Genomic DNA, 18,070 nt, shown 5'->3' with positions numbered 1-18,070 from the left:
ACACACACACACACACACACACACACACACACACACACACACACACACGTGTGCAAGAACTCACACACCAACGAGCCTGTCCCCTACTCTCAGCACATGCAGTACTCAATGCTCTTCTATCTTATTCAATGTTTCACACACTGATGGTATGGCCCCATAGTCCCTTAGGTATCTGGTGGCACATACCTGGTATGCTGTTTGTGTGTGGTGCGTGTGCATGCGTGCGTGTGTACTGCTCTGTCCTAAATCTCTGTCCATATTTATAGCCAGCCAACAACTATCAGATAGCATCAGACCCAGCTGGCTGCATTGCAGTGCTGGGTGTCACATAGCTGGACATTACAGCACTGGTCATCATATGAAAACATGAGGTAAGAAAATAGCAGCATGAGTTGTTATTTTGTGGTATAGCAATATTGGTATTGTTTACCTTTTTGTCAGAGGTATTACATTTTTGCAGTCTATGACTGGGGTAAATGCAGAGGTTTATGAAGTGTGTGTGTGTGTGTCTGTGTCTGTGTCTGTGTGTGTGTTGTGTTGTGTTGTGTGTGTGTGTGTGTGTGTGTGTGTGTGTGTGTGTGTGTGTGTGTGTGTGTGTGTGTGTGTGTGTGTGTGTGTGTGTGTGTGTGTGTGTGTGTGTGTGTGTGTGTGTGTGTGTGTGTGAGCTGAAGAGAGAGGGAAAGAGGCCAGCTCAGCTAAGTGGTCTGGATTGGCTTGTTTGGATACACATGACTGCAGAGAGAGCCAGAGAAAGTGAGAGGGAGAGGGAGAACAGAGAGAGAAGAGAATAAAGAGAGAGAGAGTCACTCTGTGCCTTGCTGCAGCCCAAACTACATTAGAGCACATTAATCCATTCCACTGGCTGTTATGGCTGCTCACTCACAGGGTTGGGGAAAGGAGGGAGGGATGGAGAGCGAGATGGAGCGTGGCAGGGCTTAGAGGAACGAGAGAAGAGGGGAATGTTGCTGTATAGACTGCTGAGGGATACAACACATTCAGAGATGAACAGAGAGTAGCAGAGTACCTTCTCTTCTCCACCTGTTCTCCCACCTCTCTCTCTCTCTCTCGCTATCTCTCTCTCTCTCGCTATCTCTCTCTCTCTCTCTCTCTCCCTCTCTGACTAGAGAGTAGTAGTGATACTGTAGCTTCACTCCTCTCACTCAAACTTGTAAATAATGCAGTCTCTATCAATGTGCTCGCCAGACCAATGGGACTATGCAAACTGATCTAGGATCAGCATTATGATCTCAAAGGCAAAACTGACTCCTTGATCAGCACTCCTACTGGGCCCAGACTCTCTGGGTCTTTTCTCACATTTACACTGGAAATAAGAAATCACTTGTGTGTGTGTGTGTGTGTGTGTGCGTGTGTGTGTGTGTGGGTGTGTGTGTGTGTGTGTGTGTGTGTGTGTGATATTATAAAGACATAATGTCCCTTCTCTCTGCAGTGTTGCTGGCCTCTCTTGGCCCCTGCCATACTCCAGTGATTTCTTATTACTGAGATTGTGTCAGAGCAGTAATTTTTTGCCCCACTACCCCTTGGGTTGTTGTGCTCATTGCAGGGTAAAGTGTGTGTGTGTGTGTGTGTGTGTGTGTGTGTGTGTGTGTGTGTGTGTGTGTGTGTGTGTGTGTGTGTGTGTGTGTGTGTGTGTGTGTGTGTGTGATGACTCATATACTGGAGGAAGCTCTGCAGGGTAGTCACTAGCTGGCACAGTTACAAAGTCATACAATCTGATTTGACACCTAACCTTAGCCCTAACCTTAACCACACTGTTAAACACATGCCTAACCTTAACCACACTGTTAAACACATGCCTAACCTTAACCACACTGTTAAACACATGCCTAACCTTAACCACACTGTTAAACACATGCCTAACCTTAACCACACTGTTAAACACATGCCTAACCTTAACCACACTGCTAAATTTAAACATACATGTTATTCAATTATTGCACCCACACTGCTGGCGCGCGCCAACGAACGTCTGCGTTGCCAAACGCTAAAAAAGAAGTCAGCTATATTTCTGACGCTGAAGTCCTGCCTCTCCCATCTTCTCATTGGTTTATAGAAGCAGATACCCATGATTGAAAGAGGATCTGAGTGTGGTCGGTCGTCGCGGTAACTATGAAAGTTAGATGCCAATTGCCATTTAAAGTCCAAAGAAAAAGCCTGGAAGGAGGAGAGATGACTAGAAATGATTCAGTTGACCATTTTATGTGTGGATTAATTGTCAGAGTAGAGGACCTTGTGTATTTTAGGTCAAATAACAACTCAACGTTTATATCCCAGGACAAATTAGCTAGCAACAGCAAACTAAATAAATATGACAAATTAGTTAGCAACTGCAAGCTAGATAAATATGACAAATTAGCTAGCAACTGCAAGCTAGCTAAATTACCATAAATGTTTAATGCTTTTCGACCTGTCCCAAAATTAATATAATTGGTTCAGAGTTTGTTTTGATATTTTAACCAGCGTGTCGTGATCGCGTTTGGTGTGGGTGGACAAAATCAATTTGCGCACGATTGGCCGGTTTGGGTACGTTGTAACCTTAACCACACTGTTAAACGTATGCGTAACCTTAACCACACTGTTAAACGTATGTCTAACCTTAACCATACTGCTAAACGTATGCCTAACCTTAACCACACTGTTAAACGTATGCCTGACCTTAACCACACTGTTAAACGTATGCCTGACCTTAACCACACTGTTAAACGTATGCGTAACCTTAACCACACTGTTAAACGTATGTCTAACCTTAACCATACTGCTAAACGTATGCCTGACCTTAACCACACTGTTAAACGTATGCGTAACCTTAACCACACTGTTAAACATATGTCTAACCTTAACCACACTGTTAAACGTATGTCTAACCTTAACCACACTGTTAAACACATGCCTAACCTTAACCACACTGTTAAACGTATGTCTAACCTTAACCACACTGTTAAACGTATGCGTAACCTTAACCACACTGTTAAACGTATGTCTAACCTTAACCATACTGCTAAACGTATGCCTGACCTTAACCACACTGTTAAACGTATGCGTAACCTTAACCACACTGTTAAACATATGTCTAACCTTAACCACACTGTTAAACGTATGTCTAACCTTAACCACACTGTTAAACGTATGCCTGACCTTAACCACACTGTTAAACGTATGCCTGACCTTAACCACACTGTTAAACGTATGCGTAACCTTAACCACACTGTTAAACGTATGTCTGACCTTAACCACACTGTTAAACGTATGTCTAACCTTAACCACACTGTTAAACGTATGTCTAACCTTAACCACACTGTTAAACGTATGCCTGACCTTAACCACACTGTTAAACGTATGTCTAACCTTAACCACACTGTTAAACGTATGTCTAACCTTAACCACACTGTTAAACGTATGCGTACCCTTAACCACACTGTTAAACGTATGCGTACCCTTAACCACACTGTTAAACGTATGTCTAACCTTAACCACACTGTTAAACGTATGTCTAACCTTAACCACACTGTTAAACGTATGTCTAACCTTAACCACACTGTTAAACGTATGTCTAACCTTAACCACACTGTTAAACGTATGTCTAACCTTAACCACACTGTTAAACGTATGTCTAACCTTAACCACACTGTTAAACGTATGTCTAACCTTAACCACACTGTTAAACGTATGTCTAACCTTAACCACACTGTTAAACGTATGTCTAACCTTAACCATACTGCTAAACGTATGTCTAACCTTAACCACACTGTTAAACGTATGCGTAACCTTAACCACACTGTTAAACGTATGCGTGACCTTAACCACACTGTTAAACGTATGCGTGACCTTAACCACACTGTTAAACGTATGCCTGACCTTAACCACACTGTTAAACGTATGCCTGACCTTAACCACACTGTTAAACGTATGCCTAACCTTAACCACACTGTTAAACGTATGCCTGACCTTAACCACACTGCTAAACGTATGTCTAACCTTAACCACACTGTTAAACGTATGTCTAACCTTAACCACACTGTTAAACGTATGCCTGACCTTAACCACACTGTTAAACGTATGCGTAACCTTAACCACACTGTTAAACGTATGTCTAACCTTAACCACACTGTTAAACGTATGTCTAACCTTAACCACACTGTTAAACGTATGTCTAACCTTAACCACACTGTTAAACGTATGTCTAACCTTAACCATACTGCTAAACGTATGTCTAACCTTAACCACACTGTTAAACGTATGCCTAACCTTAACCACACTGTTAAACGTATGTCTAACCTTAACCACACTGTTAAACGTATGTCTAACCTTAACCATACTGCTAAACGTATGTCTAACCTTAACCACACTGTTAAACGTATGCGTAACCTTAACCACACTGTTAAACGTATGTCTAACCTTAACCACACTGTTAAACGTATGCCTGACCTTAACCACACTGTTAAACGTATGCCTGACCTTAACCACACTGTTAAACGTATGTCTAACCTTAACCACACTGTTAAACGTATGCCTGACCTTAACCACACTGTTAAACGTATGCGTAACCTTAACCACACTGTTAAACGTATGTCTGACCTTAACCACACTGTTAAACGTATGCCTAACCTTAACCACACTGTTAAACGTATGTCTAACCTTAACCACACTGTTAAACGTATGTCTAACCTTAACCACACTGTTAAACGTATGCCTGACCTTAACCACACTGTTAAACGTATGCCTGACCTTAACCACACTGTTAAACGTATGTCTAACCTTAACCACACTGTTAAACGTATGCCTGACCTTAACCACACTGTTAAACGTATGCCTGACCTTAACCACACTGTTAAACGTATGTCTGACCTTAACCACACTGTTAAACGTATGCCTGACCTTAACCACACTGTTAAACGTATGCGTAACCTTAACCACACTGTTAAACGTATGTCTGACCTTAACCACACTGTTAAACGTATGCCTAACCTTAACCACACTGTTAAACGTATGTCTAACCTTAACCACACTGTTAAACGTATGTCTAACCTTAACCACACTGTTAAACGTATGCCTGACCTTAACCACACTGTTAAACGTATGCCTAACCTTAACCACACTGTTAAACGTATGCCTGACCTTAACCACACTGCTAAACGTATGTCTAACCTTAACCACACTGTTAAACGTATGTCTAACCTTAACCACACTGTTAAACGTATGCCTGACCTTAACCACACTGTTAAACGTATGCCTGACCTTAACCACACTGTTAAACGTATGTCTAACCTTAACCACACTGTTAAACGTATGTCTAACCTTAACCACACTGTTAAACGTATGTCTAACCTTAACCACACTGTTAAACGTATGTCTAACCTTAACCACACTGTTAAACGTATGTCTAACCTTAACCATACTGCTAAACGTATGTCTAACCTTAACCACACTGTTAAACGTATGCGTAACCTTAACCACACTGTTAAACGTATGCCTGACCTTAACCACACTGTTAAACGTATGCGTAACCTTAACCACACTGTTAAACGTATGCCTGACCTTAACCACACTGTTAAACGTATGCCTGACCTTAACCACACTGTTAAACGTATGCGTAACCTTAACCACACTGTTAAACGTATGTCTGACCTTAACCACACTGTTAAACGTATGCCTAACCTTAACCACACTGTTAAACGTATGTCTAACCTTAACCACACTGTTAAACGTATGTCTAACCTTAACCACACTGTTAAACGTATGCCTGACCTTAACCACACTGTTAAACGTATGCCTAACCTTAACCACACTGTTAAACGTATGCCTGACCTTAACCACACTGCTAAACGTATGTCTAACCTTAACCACACTGTTAAACGTATGTCTAACCTTAACCACACTGTTAAACGTATGCCTGACCTTAACCACACTGTTAAACGTATGCCTAACCTTAACCACACTGTTAAACACATGCCTAACCTTAACCACACTGTTAAACGTATGTCTAACCTTAACCACACTGTTAAACACATGCCTAACCTTAACCACACTGTTAAACGTATGTCTAACCTTAACCACACTGTTAAACGTATGTCTAACCTTAACCACACTGTTAAACACATGCCTAACCTTAACCACACTGTTAAACGTATGTCTAACCTTAACCACACTGTTAAACGTATGCGTACCCTTAACCACACTGTTAAACGTATGTCTAACCTTAACCACACTGTTAAACGTATGTCTAACCTTAACCATACTGTTAAACGTATGTCTAACCTTAACCACACTGTTAAACGTATGTCTAACCTTAACCACACTGTTAAACGTATGTCTAACCTTAACCATACTGTTAAACGTATGTCTAACCTTAACCACACTGTTAAACGTATGTCTAACCTTAACCACACTGTTAAACGTATGTCTAACCTTAACCACACTGTTAAACGTATGTCTAACCTTAACCACACTGTTAAACGTATGTCTAACCTTAACCATACTGTTAAACGTATGTCTAACCTTAACCACACTGTTAAACGTATGTCTAACCTTAACCACACTGTTAAACGTATGCGTAACCTTAACCACACTGTTAAACATATGTCTAACCTTAACCACACTGTTAAACACATGCCTAACCTTAACCATACTGTTAAACGTATGTCTAACCTTAACCACACTGTTAAACGTATGTCTAACCTTAACCACACTGTTAAACGTATGCGTAACCTTAACCACACTGTTAAACGTATGTCTAACCTTAACCACACTGTTAAACATATGTCTAACCTTAACCACACTGTTAAACGTATGTCTAACCTTAACCACACTGTTAAACGTATGCGTAACCTTAACCACACTGTTAAACGTATGTCTAACCTTAACCACACTGTTAAACACATGCCTAACCTTAACCACACTGTTAAACACATGCCTAACCTTAACCACACTGTTAAACGTATGTCTAACCTTAACCACACTGTTAAACGTATGCGTACCCTTAACCACACTGTTAAACGTATGTCTAACCTTAACCATACTGCTAAACGTATGCCTGACCTTAACCACACTGTTAAACGTATGTCTAACCTTAACCACACTGTTAAACGTATGTCTAACCTTAACCACACTGTTAAACGTATGCGTACCCTTAACCACACTGTTAAACGTATGTCTAACCTTAACCACACTGTTAAACGTATGTCTAACCTTAACCACACTGTTAAACGTATGCGTAACCTTAACCACACTGTTAAACGTATGTCTAACCTTAACCACACTGCTAAACGTATGCCTGACATTAACCACACTGTTAAACGTATGCGTAACCTTAACCACACTGCTAAACGTATGCCTGACCTTAACCACACTGTTAAACGTATGCGTAACCTTAACCACACTGTTAAACGTATGTCTGACCTTAACCACACTGTTAAACGTATGTCTAACCTTAACCACACTGTTAAACGTATGTCTGACCTTAACCACACTGTTAAACGTATGCGTAACCTTAACCACACTGTTAAACGTATGTCTAACCTTAACCACACTGTTAAACGTATGCCTGACCTTAACCACACTGTTAAACGTATGTCTAACCTTAACCACACTGTTAAACGTATGTGTAACCTTAACCACACTGTTAAACGTATGTCTAACCTTAACCACACTGTTAAACGTATGTCTAACCTTAACCACACTGTTAAACGTATGTCTGACCTTAACCACACTGTTAAACGTATGCCTAACCTTAACCACACTGTTAAACGTATGTCTAACCTTAACCATACTGCTAAACGTATGTCTAACCTTAACCACACTGTTAAACGTATGCCTAACCTTAACCACACTGTTAAACGTATGTCTAACCTTAACCACACTGTTAAACGTATGTCTAACCTTAACCATACTGCTAAACGTATGTCTAACCTTAACCACACTGTTAAACGTATGCGTAACCTTAACCACACTGTTAAACGTATGTCTAACCTTAACCACACTGTTAAACGTATGCCTGACCTTAACCACACTGTTAAACGTATGCCTGACCTTAACCACACTGTTAAACGTATGTCTAACCTTAACCACACTGTTAAACGTATGCCTGACCTTAACCACACTGTTAAACGTATGCGTAACCTTAACCACACTGTTAAACGTATGTCTGACCTTAACCACACTGTTAAACGTATGCCTAACCTTAACCACACTGTTAAACGTATGTCTAACCTTAACCACACTGTTAAACGTATGTCTAACCTTAACCACACTGTTAAACGTATGCCTGACCTTAACCACACTGTTAAACGTATGCCTGACCTTAACCACACTGTTAAACGTATGTCTAACCTTAACCACACTGTTAAACGTATGCCTGACCTTAACCACACTGTTAAACGTATGCCTGACCTTAACCACACTGTTAAACGTATGTCTGACCTTAACCACACTGTTAAACGTATGCCTGACCTTAACCACACTGTTAAACGTATGCGTAACCTTAACCACACTGTTAAACGTATGTCTGACCTTAACCACACTGTTAAACGTATGCCTAACCTTAACCACACTGTTAAACGTATGTCTAACCTTAACCACACTGTTAAACGTATGTCTAACCTTAACCACACTGTTAAACGTATGCCTGACCTTAACCACACTGTTAAACGTATGCCTAACCTTAACCACACTGTTAAACGTATGCCTGACCTTAACCACACTGCTAAACGTATGTCTAACCTTAACCACACTGTTAAACGTATGTCTAACCTTAACCACACTGTTAAACGTATGCCTGACCTTAACCACACTGTTAAACGTATGCCTGACCTTAACCACACTGTTAAACGTATGTCTAACCTTAACCACACTGTTAAACGTATGTCTAACCTTAACCACACTGTTAAACGTATGTCTAACCTTAACCACACTGTTAAACGTATGTCTAACCTTAACCACACTGTTAAACGTATGTCTAACCTTAACCATACTGCTAAACGTATGTCTAACCTTAACCACACTGTTAAACGTATGCGTAACCTTAACCACACTGTTAAACGTATGCCTGACCTTAACCACACTGTTAAACGTATGCGTAACCTTAACCACACTGTTAAACGTATGCCTGACCTTAACCACACTGTTAAACGTATGCCTGACCTTAACCACACTGTTAAACGTATGCGTAACCTTAACCACACTGTTAAACGTATGTCTGACCTTAACCACACTGTTAAACGTATGCCTAACCTTAACCACACTGTTAAACGTATGTCTAACCTTAACCACACTGTTAAACGTATGTCTAACCTTAACCACACTGTTAAACGTATGCCTGACCTTAACCACACTGTTAAACGTATGCCTAACCTTAACCACACTGTTAAACGTATGCCTGACCTTAACCACACTGCTAAACGTATGTCTAACCTTAACCACACTGTTAAACGTATGTCTAACCTTAACCACACTGTTAAACGTATGCCTGACCTTAACCACACTGTTAAACGTATGCCTAACCTTAACCACACTGTTAAACACATGCCTAACCTTAACCACACTGTTAAACGTATGTCTAACCTTAACCACACTGTTAAACACATGCCTAACCTTAACCACACTGTTAAACGTATGTCTAACCTTAACCACACTGTTAAACGTATGTCTAACCTTAACCACACTGTTAAACACATGCCTAACCTTAACCACACTGTTAAACGTATGTCTAACCTTAACCACACTGTTAAACGTATGCGTACCCTTAACCACACTGTTAAACGTATGTCTAACCTTAACCACACTGTTAAACGTATGTCTAACCTTAACCATACTGTTAAACGTATGTCTAACCTTAACCACACTGTTAAACGTATGTCTAACCTTAACCACACTGTTAAACGTATGTCTAACCTTAACCATACTGTTAAACGTATGTCTAACCTTAACCACACTGTTAAACGTATGTCTAACCTTAACCACACTGTTAAACGTATGTCTAACCTTAACCACACTGTTAAACGTATGTCTAACCTTAACCACACTGTTAAACGTATGTCTAACCTTAACCATACTGTTAAACGTATGTCTAACCTTAACCACACTGTTAAACGTATGTCTAACCTTAACCACACTGTTAAACGTATGCGTAACCTTAACCACACTGTTAAACATATGTCTAACCTTAACCACACTGTTAAACACATGCCTAACCTTAACCATACTGTTAAACGTATGTCTAACCTTAACCACACTGTTAAACGTATGTCTAACCTTAACCACACTGTTAAACGTATGCGTAACCTTAACCACACTGTTAAACGTATGTCTAACCTTAACCACACTGTTAAACATATGTCTAACCTTAACCACACTGTTAAACGTATGTCTAACCTTAACCACACTGTTAAACGTATGCGTAACCTTAACCACACTGTTAAACGTATGTCTAACCTTAACCACACTGTTAAACACATGCCTAACCTTAACCACACTGTTAAACACATGCCTAACCTTAACCACACTGTTAAACGTATGTCTAACCTTAACCACACTGTTAAACGTATGCGTACCCTTAACCACACTGTTAAACGTATGTCTAACCTTAACCATACTGCTAAACGTATGCCTGACCTTAACCACACTGTTAAACGTATGTCTAACCTTAACCACACTGTTAAACGTATGTCTAACCTTAACCACACTGTTAAACGTATGCGTACCCTTAACCACACTGTTAAACGTATGTCTAACCTTAACCACACTGTTAAACGTATGTCTAACCTTAACCACACTGTTAAACGTATGCGTAACCTTAACCACACTGTTAAACGTATGTCTAACCTTAACCACACTGCTAAACGTATGCCTGACATTAACCACACTGTTAAACGTATGCGTAACCTTAACCACACTGCTAAACGTATGCCTGACCTTAACCACACTGTTAAACGTATGCGTAACCTTAACCACACTGTTAAACGTATGTCTGACCTTAACCACACTGTTAAACGTATGTCTAACCTTAACCACACTGTTAAACGTATGTCTGACCTTAACCACACTGTTAAACGTATGCGTAACCTTAACCACACTGTTAAACGTATGTCTAACCTTAACCACACTGTTAAACGTATGCCTGACCTTAACCACACTGTTAAACGTATGTCTAACCTTAACCACACTGTTAAACGTATGTGTAACCTTAACCACACTGTTAAACGTATGTCTAACCTTAACCACACTGTTAAACGTATGTCTAACCTTAACCACACTGTTAAACGTATGTCTGACCTTAACCACACTGTTAAACGTATGCCTAACCTTAACCACACTGTTAAACACATGCCTAACCTTAACCACACTGTTAAACGTATGTCTAACCTTAAATTAAGACCAAAAAGCAACAAAAAATAAAATTTTGCATTTTGGTGATATATAAACAAATTTCACTTTGCCAGTGTGTGTGTGTGTGTGTGTGTGTGTGTGTGTGTGTGTGTGTGTGTGTGTGTGTGTGTGTGTGTGTGTGTGTGTGTGTGTGTGTGTGTGTGTGTGTGTGTGGGGGTGGTGGTGGGGTTTGTCTTTGTGTGTGGGGGTATGCGTGTGTTGGGGGGTGATTTTGTGTGTGGGGGTATGTGTGGGTTGGAGGTGATTTTGTGTGTGGGGGTATGGTGATTTTGTGTGTGTGTGGGGAAGGTCTTCGTGTTTTGGGGTGTGTGTGTGTGGGGGGGGGAGGTCTTTGTGTTTTGGGGTGTGTGTGGGTGTGTTTCTAGTAGCTTCACTACAGTATTGGTGGGGTTTTCTGGTTTGTTAAGTTATTATGATTCACATCCGCTTCCTGTTGCTTTCAAGGCTTGTAATATGCACAACATATTGTGTGTGTGAACATGTTGGTGTGTGTGTTTGTGTAAGCCTGGTAAGTTGAACTCGACCTAGCTGATGAGGTTATTGAGGAGACAGCTCCTCAGTGAACACACACACACACACACACACACACACACACACACACACACACACACACACACACACACACACACACACACACACACACACACACACACACACACACACACACACACACACACACACACACACACACACACACACACACACACACAGTGTGAAACACATTTTGGGACTAAATCAATGTACCCTGAAAAAAAGTATCTGAGATCAGATGGTGGACCATTATTTCTCAGTGTTATTTTGATAGTGAGGACATGGAGTGTAGCTAGCTGTGTTTGTGCTGAGTTATTTAACCCATGTTTTTTCTGTCCTTCTTAGTCTGGGAGGGAAGAGGAGCGGGTGGTAGGTAGCCTAGTGGTTAGAGAGTTGGGCCAGTAACCGAAAGGTTGCTGGTTCGAATACCCAAGGTGAAGAGTCTGTCTAAGCCCTTGATCAAGGCACTTAACACAAATTTGCTCTAGGGGTGCTGTACTACTATGTCTGACCCTGTAAAACAACACATTCCACTGCACCTATCTGGTGTACACACTGGCCAGTATATTAGGTACACTACCCCTTTCACGATAATGGATTGCTCCTACAGAGAGTGTTATATGATTGAGGCATTCAGTTACTGTTTGATTAACCGTTAGAATGGGCAAAACGAGTGACCTAAGCGGCTTTGAGTATCTGAGAAATGGCTGGGCTTTTCGTGCACGACAGTGTCTAGGGTTTACAGAGAACGGTGCGACAAACAAAAAACATCCAGTCAGTGGCAGTCCTGTTGATGAGAGGTCGAAGGAGAAAGGCAAGAATCGTGCAGGCTGACAGACGAATAACTGCAGTACAACAGTGGTGTGCAGAACAGCATCTCAGAGCACACCTCGTTGATCCTTGTCACGGATTGAGTCGCAACGAGTTCCACTCCTATCAGCTAAAAACAAGAAGAAGCGGCTCCAGGGGGCACCAACACTGGACAATTGAGGAGTGGAAAAACATCACCTGGAACATGACAGTGAGTTCAGTTTATTTGAGGTACCTGCACAGTCCCCAGACCTCAACCCTATAGAGCATCTATGGGATGAGATGGAACGGGCTGTTTCACAGCATCAATGTACCGCCGTCCAATCTGCAGCAACTGCGTGACGCCATCGGCTCAACAGGAACCAACATCCCAGTGGAACGTTTCCGACACCTTGTAGAATGCCCCCCAAAATTCAGGGTGTTCTGGTTGCAAAGGGGGGTCCGACCCAGTACGAGATGGTTGTACCTAATAAACTGTCCAGTGAGTGTACATGACAGCACAACATATTTCTGGGGGGAGGGAGAGGAGAGAGAGGAAAAGAGAGAAGAAGATAGGAGAGGAGGGTTAGAGAGAATGATGGTGTGTTAGCCTGGACAGTCAGACAGACAGAATGAACACATCCTACCTACATCACAGAAACAGCCCCCTCCCTCCTTACTTTCTTCTTCCCCTCCCATGTAGAACCTTGTTTTCACCTCGCTTGGTTTCCCTCAGACGTGGAGGGTCCTGCTATAGAGATCACAAACAAAGGCATCGCCTACAGGGGGGAGATGGAGAGAAAGAGAGGCAGAGAGAGGTTGTGGAGGGAGGGGGGTTGAGTCGAAGATGGAGAAAGCGAGGTTCAGGGGGGGCTGAAGCCCTCTTCCTTTCTCTCTCCATTTCTCTTCATCTCTTTTTCTCCAGCCTTATCTTTCTCCCTGATTTTGTGGTGTGTGATGGAGGTGTGAGGGACAGCATTAAAGCATGGGGTCGGAAGGGGAAACAGTTCATCAATAGCCACAAGGTCAGACAGTGGAGCAGCGGTTAGAGGGCTGGGGAGTCAGTATGCCCCTGCTTGTAGTGCACTGATCTACTGCAGGTCTGCCTAGCTGTAGGTCTGAGTGGCTGCAGGTTTGCTTGTTTTCAATTCTGCAAGTCTGATGGGCTGCATTGGGGGAGGAGGGTTGGAGTGTGCCCTACTAATGGTCTCCAGATCTGCAGGTCTGTCTGGCTGCAGGTCTAAGCGGCTGCGGCTCTGAGAGGCTGCGGTGCGGTGGGGGGATTTGTAGCGCTTGTAAAGTCTGCAGACAGAGTGATGTTATGTGAGGAGGCTGGCAAGTATTGCAGTAGGAGAGAGTGGGGAGACACCTTCTGGTCACTTTGTGTAACTGCGGCCACAGCTCTGTTCTGAGGACACTCCTTTGCAAGATTTGAAGCGCTGATCTGCTCCACTGTCTTTCCACCAGATATCGTGGAATACACTGATTTGCTGATAAGACTAGATACTATATTATTGTGATTACAACAATGTCAATGTATGTTTTGCACTTTTATGTGAAAAAGTCACTGTTACAGTAGATGATGTCGTGTTTTTTGGTTCATATGGATCATGGCTCTGTAGTTTTCTGTGTTTTGTCCGACGTTTTCCCATGTCCTAAGCAAGTGAGTTCTCAATGAGAATGCAATCCTTTTAGTAGACTCTATTCTGCTTTTACTTCACTATTTTCTTCTTTTAGTAGACTCTATTCTGCTTTTACTTCACTATTTTCTTCTTTTAGTAGACTATTCTGCTTTTACTTCACTATTTTCTTCTTTTAGTAGACTCTATTCTGCTTTTACTTCACTATTTTCTTCTTTTAGTAGACTCTATTCTGCTTTTACTTCACTATTTTCTTCTTTTAGTAGACTCTATTCTGCTTTTACTTCACTATTTTCTTCTTTTAGTAGACTCTATTCTGCTTTTACTTCACTATTTTCTTCTTTTAGTAGACTATTCTGCTTTTACTTCACTATTTTCTCCTTTTAGTAGACTCTATTCTGCTTTTACTTCACTATTTTCTTCTTTTAGTAGACTATATACTTCTATTAGTGGGCTATATTCCAGGTAATTCTACTCCTGTAATCCCTAATCTCCTAGGTTTAGAAACACATAGACTATTTTACCTCCGATAGGTGTCCCTTTGAAGTTTTACCTTGAGCTTATTGAACGTTAAGCTCAAAGGTGTGTGTGTGTGTGTGTGTGTGAGTGTGTGTGTGTTTTCTCCTCCCGAGCCTTAAATGCAATAAGATTCAGTCCCCAACGCTCCTGAGCTGAGAAACATATCTTCTCCCTTTCTCCCCCTCTTTCTTTTCCTCCCTCACTTTCTCTCCCCTGCCACCCTCACCTTCTCTTCCACCCTTTTCCTTTCTTCCTCCGTCCCATCCATCTCAGTCTGTCCATCTTTCTGATCCTCCCCTTCCATTTTCACTCTCTTCCCCTCCATCTCCTTCTCACCTCTCCCGCTCTGTCTCCCCCCTATGCCTCTCTCCTTCTCAGCATGGGCTCTTAAAGTTAAGCCTTTATCAGCTCTGTGCAACGCTGTAGAACCCCGGCTCCCCCAGTGCATCATGGGGGATTATTTCGCTATGTTCTTTGTATTGAGGAATTTGTAGCCGTGATGGAGATAAACGTTATGGAGGAAGTGATGGGGATGGAGGAGTGACTGACTTACCGGCAATACATCTACTAATCTATCCTCTCCTCTCTCTTAGAGCCGCATGGCCTCGTGAATTACAGAGAGAGGGATAGACAGGGAGGGAGGGGGGAGAGGTAGTAAGAGAGGGTTAGAGGGAAAGAGAGGAAAAGAGCGATATGGAGGAGAAAGGGGAGAGCGAGGGATGACGATAGATAGAGAGAGGGAGGGATGGCGATAGATAGAGAGAGGGAGGGATAGGGACAGAGAGCAAGACAAAGAGAGGTGGGATATACAGGTGGGGAGAGAGAGAAATCTAGAGAGAGGGAAGGAGAGAGAGAAATCTAGAGAGAGAGAGAAGGAGAGAGAGAAAAAGAGAAAGAGATGGAGAGAGGAAGCGACAGAACGAGTGAAAGAGACAGAGAGAGAGGCTGTGCTATCTGCTGTGAGGAGTAACAGTACTAGTAAATCAGTCTGGAGGGGCAGACAGGATTGATAACCTTGAACAGGAGGTGCGCTGCTGCCTGCCTCTTTACTGGGAGATAATGGCTACAGTGATGTCCCTCAGGGGTTTGTGGGGGACTTCTCCCCCCTGAGTGATGTGTAATTGGGGCCAGGAGTTTTGTTGGACAAGTAGTTCATGTAGATGATGGTTGTCGTCGATGGTCTTCTTTTTTTCTTGCTCGGTTACACTCGGGTTGTTTTGATGGTATGATCTGGGATATATTCCAACATCACTGGATTGCTGAGTAACATCAAATTGAGTAATCAAGTAGCTAACTAGCAAAACATTTTTATTTGGTTCTGGATTTCCGAGATGACTCCTGTCCTAACAATGTTATGTCCTAACCAGGCTGTATATCTGCCTCTCTTGTCTCTAAACAACCTGTCCCCTAACCAAGCTGTATATCTCTCAGTCCCTAATTAAATCGAACTCTTTGTCTTCCAGAGTGTTGATGGCGTCACGTTAGGCTAGAGGAAGCAGGAAGCAGTCATCAAGATGAACGCGTTGCCGTCGATGGACCGGCACATCCAGCAGACCAACGACAGGCTGCTGTGTATCAAACAGGTGAGACATAAGCCACCGGCACCAATGTTGTGGCTTCAACATGTGGAGGGATCAAATTCCCTCACGGTGTGTATTACCTCCAAGTTGTCTGCATGCTAAGTGGCAGATATTTCAAGAGAAGGATTGCTTGGATCAAAGGTTATTTGTAAAGTACAGTAGATCCCCGACGTCTGTACTGCCCCTTGCTCATGTCAATCCTCTCCAATGCGATGAGGAGGGACTCCTCCAGTCTACAGCTGCTCTCTCCACACACACACCATACAGCCTTATATGGCGATCTGTTAGCCTTCCCATTAGCTACAGTTACACAGATCAGGTTGCACTGGGGCTGAGAGAGAGGAGAGCAGAAGACAAGAGAGAAAGAGAGAGAGAGAGAGGGATAGAGAGGGATGCCCTGTTAAGTGCAAGAGACTGCTCTCTCAAACTCCTCTCCTCTCTGCTCTCTTCCACGTATTCTTTAGTTGATCTCTCTCTGTTTTAGTCTCGTCCATTCTCTCTATCTCTCTCCAACTCCTGTCTTCCTCTCATTCTCTCCCTGATTCACTGACGTCTTGTTCTGTAATAGATAGCTCTGCTCTGAGACCTAAGAGCGAGTGAGTACAGATGTCTGCCCACATGCTGCCGGTGGGTTATTGTTTTGGTTTGAGGTCCTGGCGAAGGGCCAGAGGGCTGAGCTGTTTTCTACTCAGGCAGGTAGTGAACAGCCTGATCCCCAGACGGGGTAAACATGGACATTCAGTGGAGGACCGGAAGGCTTTGATGTCTGTCTGCCTGTAATGCTGCAGACATCTCTCTCTCTCTCTGCTCTCCTTTTACATCCCAAAACAACACAGACAGACTTCTCTGTGGCAACTACAGTATGAACCCGTCTCACACTGGAGATGTAGGCTCTTTGACTCACATCAACCAGCAATAATGTCATTATCCCACTCATCTAGCCCTATCCCCTACCTCCCTCTCCATCTCTCCATCTATTTTCCCTCTCCCTTTCTCACTCATCTAGCCCTATCCCCTACCTCCCTCTCCATCTCTCTATCTATTTTCCCTCTCCCTTTCTCACTCATCTAGCCCTATCCCCTACCTCCCTCTCCATCTCTCCATCTCTCTTCCCTCTCCCGTTCTCTCTCACTCATCTAGCCCTATCCCCTACCTCCCTCTCCATCTCTCCATCTCTCTTCCCTCTCCCTTTCTCTCTCACTCATCTAGCCCTATCCCCTCCCTCCCTCTCCATCTCTCTTCCCTCTCCCTTTCTCTTCCCTCTCCCTTCTCTCTTCCCTCTCCCTTTCCTCTCCCTTTCTCTCTCTCTCACTCATCTAGCCCTATCCCCTACCTCCCTCTCCATCTCTCCATCTCTCTTCCCTCTCCCTTTCTCTCTCACTCATCTAGCCCTATCCCCTACCTCTCTCTCCATCTCTCTTCCCTCTCCCTTTCTCTCTCACTCATCTAGCCCTATCCCCTACCTCCCTACCTCCCTCTCCATCTCTCCATCTCTCTTCCCTCTCCCGTTCTCTCTCACTCATCTAGCCCTATCCCCTACCTCCCTCTCCATCTCTCTTCCCTCTCCCTTTCTCTCTCACTCATCTAGCCCTATCCCCTACCTCCCTCTCCATC

General features: G+C 42.9%; 1 protein-coding gene across 7 annotated transcripts in view; it reads left to right on the top strand.

Annotated features, from left to right (window-relative positions):
- LOC129858989 (zinc finger MIZ domain-containing protein 1-like) overlaps positions 1 to 18,070 on the top strand; it is a 209,539-nt gene that overhangs the window by 140,852 nt on the left and 50,617 nt on the right. For all 7 annotated transcript variants that reach the window (XM_055928291.1, XM_055928299.1, XM_055928274.1 and 4 more), the window contains one exon: positions 16,340 to 16,459. In XM_055928291.1, the coding sequence (XP_055784266.1) occupies positions 16,391 to 16,459 (69 nt within the window). In that variant the 5' untranslated portion in view covers positions 16,340 to 16,390. The remainder of the gene's footprint in view (positions 1 to 16,339; positions 16,460 to 18,070) is intronic.

Source organism: Salvelinus fontinalis, chromosome 1, assembly GCF_029448725.1.
Source record: "Salvelinus fontinalis isolate EN_2023a chromosome 1, ASM2944872v1, whole genome shotgun sequence".
In the NCBI taxonomy this organism is placed as follows: Eukaryota; Metazoa; Chordata; class Actinopteri; order Salmoniformes; family Salmonidae; genus Salvelinus; species Salvelinus fontinalis.
This window is presented reverse-complemented; position numbering and strand designations above follow the sequence as displayed.